The sequence below is a fragment of the Syzygium oleosum genome, unplaced genomic scaffold, assembly GCF_021117445.2.
Source record: "Syzygium oleosum isolate NSW1041296 unplaced genomic scaffold, Sole_v2.1 Sole_v2.18, whole genome shotgun sequence".
NCBI classification, from domain to species: domain Eukaryota; kingdom Viridiplantae; phylum Streptophyta; class Magnoliopsida; order Myrtales; family Myrtaceae; genus Syzygium; species Syzygium oleosum.
The window spans coordinates 6,611,253-6,619,861 of record NW_026607502.1 but is presented as its reverse complement, the minus strand read 5'-3'; the positions used below and the strand labels follow the sequence as shown (position 1 = coordinate 6,619,861).

Genomic DNA, 8,609 nt, shown 5'->3' with positions numbered 1-8,609 from the left:
GACGCACCTCTTCAAAAGGTGTCTCTCAGACGCACCTCTTATTAGAGCAAATGGTGTCCCTTGGACACACACATCATGGGCGGACCGACGAAATATAACAAATTGACATAAGAAGGACACTTGGCCAATTTTTTTTTGTCAAGGAGCGAGTCTAATTCTGATTAGGGAATTCGAGAGTCTCATCGTGATTAGGGAATTCAAATCTCAAATTTTATAAATTCGATTGTTGAAAAAGTTTAGGTGTCAACACGTTAATGCAACACCACATCAGTAATAAGAAAATAAAAAAAAGTTACCAAAAAAGAATATACGAAGAGAGAGAGTGTGTAAGAGCTAACAATAGCAGCTTAGCCTCACCCGACCCCATGGCTACGGGTGGGGATCCTTTAACCTTCTCCATATGCAGCCTGCTACACCCAAATCAAGAGATAGACTTATATGAAACTTACCGAAATATTCTCGTTTTGACTTATAGAATTGTATATAATATCTTAGTAAATTTTGAAAATTTGAATAATATTAAATGTTGCATTAAAATTCATAAGTTGAAGTCAAAAGTAATGGAGAAAAGTAGGCAAAGAAATTGTGACTGCTAATATTTCATGATGATTAATAATTTTTAGATATTAATACATTGGTTCAATATTTCACAGTTAGTTAAAACAGGAAGCCTCTTTTCATTCATGAGTAACTTTTCATATCTGAAAGTATGCATGTATGGATGATTAGGAATTCTTTCCATATACAATCATTTTTTTAAATAATTAGTCACTTTAAAAATAGTCGAAGTTAGCAACTCCGCTGATTAATTAGAAACTTTAATATGAAAATTTAAGTACCAACATATTTAATAATTATGTTAAGTAGTGTTATCATGCTGGTTATCGAATACTCATATTGAAAAGGTCAGGATGAACCTATCTAAGTTAGCAAGGGCTTTTTATATAGGAAAAATCACACAAACAGTCCATAAACTTTGGTCCAATGTGCAATGTGGTCCATAAACTTTTAATTTGTTCAATACGGTCCCTAAACTTTAACCCAATATGCAATATGGCCCTTGAACTTTTAATTTGTTCAACGTCGTCACTGAACTTTTGGTACATGTTCAATTTAGTTCTTGAACTATATGAAAATGTTCAATGTAGTCCTTCTATTAATTTTTTTTTGTCGGAATTCCTTCCATTAATTTAAGTACATGGACTATATTGAATATTTTTATATAGTTCAGGGATTACATTAAATATGTACTAAAATTTCAGAGATCACATTGAACAAATTAATAGTTTAGGGATCACATTATACATTAGACCAAACTTCAGGAACTACATTGAAAAAATTAAAAGTTCATGAACAATATTGCAAATTAAGTTCAAGTCAATGACTATTTGAATCATTATCCCTTTTATATAGCATTAAGTTTATGTAAAAGGTTTTCTTTCCTTCAAAATTTAAAATTCTAATTAAATTTCCAAAAATTACTAAAAAATATATATGTAAATCTATGTGGCAACAATTATATATTTTGAAAGGTTTATGTTTTAAGGGTTAAAAAAGAGTTAAAGTGCATCCACCGCAAAATTTGGATTAATTAAAAAGCCAAAAGCATAAGTCTATATAGATACAAAATCTTCAAGGTGATTAGAAAATAATGCATGCAAAAGTAAGTTTCACATAAGTGAAATAAGTAACTTTCAAGGTGCAGTTAGACTATGCATAAATCCAATATGTAATTTTATAGATATTTGTTTATAGTAACTTTCAATAAATAATTACAGAGTTTCAAAGAGGAAAAGTAATTTGCAACCTATGGAAATTAGTAACTTTTCCAGGCGACTAGTGACTGTGTAATGGAAAAAGTGAATTTTTCAATATATTATGTACTTATTCATGATTAACTAGTAAACTTTATGATAAATCAATTAGTTATGTTAAGTGAAAGTAACTTTCAACATTGGGGAATTGTTCATTCTGCTAAGCGGTTAGTAAGTTTTCCACATGACCAGCAAATTTCAACATAGTAAAGTAAGAAGGTGATAACATTGCGTAAATCACTTTTTTCACTGTGGCCAGTAACTTTTCAAAACTACCAGTATATTTTCCAATTATACAATCTTTTATTTGAAAATTTATATTTATTAAAATTTCTCCCATCAAACTGATCTGAAAAAAAGTAACTTTTAGAGTTATAGCAGCGATAATAATCATGAAATTGTTAAAAAAAATATTACTTTGAAGATAATATATATCATTTAGGAGATAACTGAATATCATGGATTCATTTGCCTTATATATAAATTCACTCTACACATACCAAACATCTATACATCATCTTTTACAAAAAAAAAAATGAATTTATCAGAAACTATTTATATTTTATTTGACTCAATCCTTTGGTAATTCCGTTATGAGTAATTATTGTTCTCTAATTAACCTTGACTCTAAAATTGTATTTTGGTACATGTTGTATAAGATGGAAGTCAAAGCTATTTACTAATTATGGTGTTTTATATTACAAGTGACAAAGTCATTCTCTCTCAATATTATTCTATAAATAGATGAGTAGACTTTTTCTATAGATATATCACATCTCATATTATTCATAATCGAATCAATTTTATGTGAAGGTATAAAAAAATTACTTTCACATTCTCGGAGAATTAATTTTACCACTCGATGTTTTTTTATATTACTAAATAGACATAATATCTATAACTATGTTAATAATTTAAAAGAATAGTAGTATTATTTTTTTGAAAAGTATTTGCTCAATCATATAGACAATTGTACTACTTATTGTCAAGAGATTTTTCTCTAAACTTTATTTTTTCTTGAAAAAACTCTTGAGTATTCATTTGGAAGAGAAGAGATTGCCTCTTTAAAATGTAACCTATTTCGACCAAAAAAAAAATGTAACCTATTTAATATACAAAGTCACTTTTAATATGATATATTAGATTAGCTGTAACTATATTAATAGCTGGAATTTCTTTTATATGCTAAGTCTCAGCCTTAACAATAGCTTTTCATATATAACTAATGCAAGTTGGAACATTTAAGTAAGGGCTAATCTCTCAATATGCTTGTTAATTGTTGGGATAAGGACATAATAGTGCTGTAACTTTCTCACAGTACGCACTTTAGTACCATAACCTTTGAGAGTTCATTTATGTGTCATTATTCCTTTTAAAAAAAGAAGAAGATAAATCGGCAATTTTCTTGTTCAATATTAAATTAGTGTCATGTCAGATTTTCAAGTAAGACAAATCAAATATATCTTTTAGTAACCAGTTTTTAAAAGTTTTTATGACACTTATTTCAAAAAGTTATAGTACCAAACCAAGTGTTGTACGAAACTCATGGTAATGTCCTTTCCCTATGTGGTTTACCCAACAAAGTAACATTGAAAAACTTTTCAATCTCTATTAGTAATAATGGTATGCAGTCAATGATCCTTTGTTTATTTTTTTAAGCGGTCGAGTGGTGTCAAGACTAGCTTTTGCACATCTCGACTGGTTTATCTCCCCGAGCAATAAAGCGCGCTCTCCCATGTGGGCAAGTTTCGCATCTATTATATTTTTTAGGGCCGTTCAATAATGTTTATAGCTCGGTAATCTTTATATTCGCCGAATGACTCTAGATACAATCTCCCATCCAGTTCTTAAAAAACGACGGCGTTTAGGGTTGCTGCTAGCCTGCTCCACCTCCTCCTTGCTTCTTCTCTGGGCTCTTCACCATGCAACCGTCGACACTTACTCTTCCCCAAGTGCGCGGTGCGACGTTCACACTCCGTCAAAAGTACCACCAATCACCACGTGTGTGTCGCTCTCTCTCTCACTCTGTGTTCGGGGACTTGTGTCGCTGAGCGAGCACCCAACAAGTTCCAGACCCGTTCTTTCCCAGTGGTGTTTATACCGTAACAGTGAAGGGAAGGCCAAGCTCAAGCTTCTCACTGTCTGCAAACGATGAAGGTATACCATATACTCACTTCTCTCGCATTCCCAGTATTACTTCAAGTTCCCATGATGTTGGAACTTCACGAGTTAAAGAGAATTCAAGCTACATATTTTGTGCTCTGCCTCGTTCTCCATTGACTTATGCAATCATAGTTAAAACTTTTAGAACAGACACTCACGGGATCAAAGCTATATCACGATATCAGAGTCAGAGGGTTCTGAGTTCGGTTTCTCGCACCCTCTTTCACCCATTTATGGATACCCTTCCTTACCAGCCTTATTTACTATATGCCTTGGATTATGCACCACCTCGGGCTGTCTTCGCTGTATCAGCCTTTGCGCACGGCGATATCGATATCTATTGGCATATGGTCTTTCGCCTTCTCATAGTCTGTCAAATTCTTGGTTCTCTGCGTTTTTCTGTTTTTATTTTGCGTATATACTTAGATTTATACTTAGCCAATCTAAGTATATTAATAAAGGAGGGGGGAGCTTGTAGAGGCTGAGGTGGAGGGTTTGATGAAGATGCTGGTAGATAAATTTCACGAATTATCAGACCAAAAAGCGCCTTTGCATCTGGGATTTCAATTTCTTATAATGATTTTTTTTCGGTCTGACAATTTCTTATAATGATGATAAGCTTAACCTTCAGAAAATTTCCAAAGCCTCTGGATTTCATGCCTCATGATTTCCATATACTTGACTCGAAGCCTTTCGAACTGCAGAGTTCAGTGTACTTTCCTGACAGAGAGTTGTTCCGACAGATAAAGGTATCTCCTGATAAAAATCCTGCACTTGTTTGTTTCGATTGATGCAGTGACCAGAATGCCGTTGAGGTTGCTCAATAATCTTAATGTGCCGTGTGGCTAGACCCATTTGAGCCTAACATATAGATAGGACCTGCTAGTATTTTTTAACTTTTGCCAAGTTAAATGTCCGGCTGCTCACAAATTTAATTTTTCTCCTTGAACCAGAAGAGAAGAGCAAACACGGCCAATGACCAATCGTCTATCAGAAGAGCGGTGTGTATGTCCTCGTATTGTATGCTTACAATTTGTATTTTGGTGTATTTCAGCTGGATCACTATTTTCTCATTTTGCAATGTTACTAGATCTTGGTTAGGGTTTTTCTTTTTCTGGGTTTTTTTGTTTACTTTTGGTGTATGTGCTTCTTAGATAGAGTCTTTAGAAGAATGGAAGTCTTTCAAGAACTTAGGATAGCTTTTAGAGGATCTAGTGAGTCAATCAGATAAAAGTGCATAATGTTCCAAGATCGACATGGAACTCTGACGGATCAAAAGCTAAAGACATGTACATGTGCCAAAATCCAGTAAGAGAAGAAATGTAGATTAGCATATATGAATGGAGTACCTCTATGTTGATAGCACAATATTTTCTGTGTAGAAACACGGCAGGGTTGCACTTGGTGAGACAGAACCTTGCAATAGAAACATTAGTCTGGAATATGTACCTAAAACTGGATGCTATGAGGGTGTCTCTTGACTACTCATTATTGTTCGCTTGTTCTGAAACGGATTGCTTTGCAGAGCGAGGACTACACTTTGGAGGATGATTCACGAGGAGAAGAAAATGTAGCACACTTGAAGGTAAGATGTTAAATTAAAGTTTCAACCAGAAGCACTATAATACAATGCAAAATACAAGCTGATGTAACCAGACAAAGCTATGTGAGAATTGCTACTTTTGTTACTCGAGGAAAGTACTCTTGATCTTCTACATGGAATAAGATTTGTCACTCAATGAAATAGTTGTTGAGATATGAATGATTGTGAGCTACACTTTGCATATGATCATATAAGTTCTGTCCATTAAATATTTATAATAGGATTGTACGGACCAGTGATAATATCTTTGTGTAGCATTTAGACTTAACCAAAGGCAAAACATTGGGCACAAGTTTATGCGATGCCAGAAGAGTCCTTTTATTGATCATCTAAGATTGTGCTGATTAATAGATGGTGAATGACTAGAGAGCGGTCATCAGTTCCATCTAGACCAAAGCCTGTTAATAACTTGTTAGATTCCATAAATAAATGCAATCACAGAGGAAGACAGGGCACAGACCGGATCCATCAGACGTGCAGCAACAACAATAGAGAAGAAGAGGATGACAAGGACGAGGATGAGGATGAGGATGACGGAGATGAGGAAGATGAGGTGGACAAGGAGAATGAGCAGGAGGAATCACGCAGCAAAGTCACTCATGGTTTCGATTTAGTCGAGGGAAAGATGGACCACGGAATGGAAGACTTCCATCGTCGCAGAAAAGAGAGAGCACAATGGCAATGAATTAGGTCTATATGCCATCTTTGATGGACACTCCGGCGGCAAAGTTGCAGAGTACTTGCAGCACCATCTATTTGACAATATACTCAGTGAGGTATGTGTGTATGTGGCTTAGTGAACAGAAGGACGGTTGTGGCTCTAACCATGAGACATTTTTCTTTTGTTTTCCGATAAAATAGCCGGACTTCTGGACAAGCCCGAAATGTGCAATCAAGCGGGCCTACAAAAAGACGGACGACCAAATTTTAGAGGGCGTAGTCAGCTCAAGAGGAGGTTCCACTGCGGCCATGGCTATACTGATCAATAGGGAGAAGCTGATAGTAGCTAACGTAGGTGACTCTCGTGCCAACATGTGTGAAAACGGCAAAGCTAAACAGATAACGGTTGATCATGAACCGCAAAAGGAAAGGGAACTTGTAGAAAGCAGAGGAGGATTTGTATCTCAAAGACCGGGTGTGTCCTTCGAACTTGAGAAGTTCGAAGTTTAATAGTGTTTCTGACACTGTATTTCAAAGTTCAATTCAAAGTTTAATGCTCGATGCTCGATGTTACCAGTTCTTTGAGTCTTAATTGCTCCCGAATGCTGCAGGGAACGTTCCGCGGGTGGACAGACAACTTGCCATGACCAGGGCTTTCGGCAATGAGAAAGTGAAGGATCATATCCCATCCGAACTGGATATATTCATCGAGAACATCGACAAGGGCACTGAGTTCATTCTTTTGGCAAGCGACGGCCTCTGGAAGGTACTGACCCCGCTTGATGCCCTGGATATTCGACGTCATTCCATATTAGTCCAAGCAAGAAGAAAAGAAAAAGGGACAATCCATTTACTTATGTCAACTCTCAAATACTAGGGGCATACCTATATGCTTTCTGGTACTGAAATTTCCCAGCTCATGTATTGGAGCTTTTCGCCACTGCAGGTAATGTCGAATCAAGAGGCGGCAGATTCCATAATGGCGATAGACGATGCTCGGGAAGCGTCAAAGGCGTTGATCAGAGAAGCCATGTCCCGAAAAAGCCCCGACGACATCTCGTGCATCGTGGAAAAATTCGAGTGACGATGTGTCGCGTCCTTCAGCTTTAGGCTTGAGATGGCGCGAAATGAATGCTCGTGGTTTACTTTGAGTTTTAGATTACTGTTGGAGTAAGTAGATCTGTTGGCAGTAGAATGTAGAGAAACAACAGGTTGACTACTGGAGGGAATGATATATGAGTAAAAACACGAATGTGGTTCCATCAGCATGCCAAATGATTAAATAACGAATCATCTATACAATATTCATAGGTAACGATATATGAAATTCTCTTTAGATTTGGGAAAGTGAAATTACATGTTATACAATACTCGGAATAATGGGCGACAGGACATGTTTTTTTCATTGGACATCATAAGTTAAGTTTGCGTGTAAGTGATATCCTAGAATCTCTAATTCACCGCTTAGAGATTGGCATTTTGTCTTCGTGCCACAATACTTGAACTTGCGAGATGACTGGATTGCCAGCATGTCGATGCTGGTAAGCCATCGGTGTAATTGTAGTCCCGTTTGGTTCAGCTTTCGGCCTAATATTGGCCAAATGCTAGTATTTGGAATGCCGAAAGCCCAAAGCTGGTCCGGACTAGCTTTGGGCCTTCGGCATTCCACAAATGTTGAACCCAAATCTTGTTACTGCTCATCTTCTTCGTGAGGCGGCCAACGAGGGAGGTCGGCGAGGGCAGCTGACACCGGACCAGGCCGGCAAGAGGCTGGCGAGGTCGCACGACCCAGGCGACGGCCACCTGTGGTCGCGCAACTGCCCAGGTGCCGCCGGCCTGGATCGCACGAGGCCGTCTGCTGCTTGGGTTGCACGACCACAGGTGGCCGTCGCCTGGGTCACTTGACTCAGGCGGCCGATGCCTGGGTCGCTCAACCTCATGTGCCGGCCGGCTGGGTTGCCCAGCCTCAGGCGATGACCGCCGGCGACCATAGGCCTACGCCAGCTCCGACGAAGGGTAGGGTAGGTTTTTTTTTTAATAAAAAAGATAATTCCAAAAGTTCTTTTGCAAAACAAAATTTGTCAAACACTATTTTGGACAAAGTAGGTTTACAAAGTATTTTTTACCAAACGTCATTTGTATTTCCCCAAGACTTTTTAATCTAAAAGTATTTACATTCTCCCAAATAGCATTTAGAAAGCTGAACCAAATGAATGCTAAGCACGGCGGTTTCGGTTTAGTGACTTTGCCCGATTATGCATGATTGTGGAATTGTCACTTCTGTGATGCAACAAAATTTGAGTAGGCTAGAATTATGTGCGACAAAGAGATCTGACAATCGATGAAGAGAGAGAAAACTGATGTTTTAA

The 8,609-nt window shown here is 37.2% G+C and overlaps 1 protein-coding gene across 1 annotated transcript; it reads left to right on the top strand.

Annotated features, from left to right (window-relative positions):
• Positions 1–5,938: 5,938 nt before the first annotated feature.
• LOC115662548 (probable protein phosphatase 2C 58) lies at positions 5,939–7,324 on the top strand. The gene is made up of 5 exons (XM_056319831.1): positions 5,939–6,182; positions 6,241–6,356; positions 6,442–6,715; positions 6,852–7,006; positions 7,187–7,324. Exons 1-5 carry the CDS (start codon positions 5,939–5,941, stop codon positions 7,322–7,324), a joined length of 927 nt encoding a protein of 308 aa, XP_056175806.1.
• Positions 7,325–8,609: the final 1,285 nt, after the last annotated feature.

What these genes read in the sequence shown, in the direction of transcription:
- LOC115662548 (XM_056319831.1), top strand. Translation starts at nt 5,939, where the DNA reads ATGACTAGAGAGCGGTCATCAGTTCCATCTAGACCAAAGCCTGTTAAT. An exon ending in TTGACAATATACTCAGTGAG is followed by an intron (nt 6,357 to 6,441) that starts GTATGTGTGTAT and finishes CCGATAAAATAG; the next exon opens with CCGGACTTCTGGACAAGCCC. An exon ending in CAAGCGACGGCCTCTGGAAG is followed by an intron (nt 7,007 to 7,186) that starts GTACTGACCCCG and finishes TCGCCACTGCAG; the next exon opens with GTAATGTCGAATCAAGAGGC.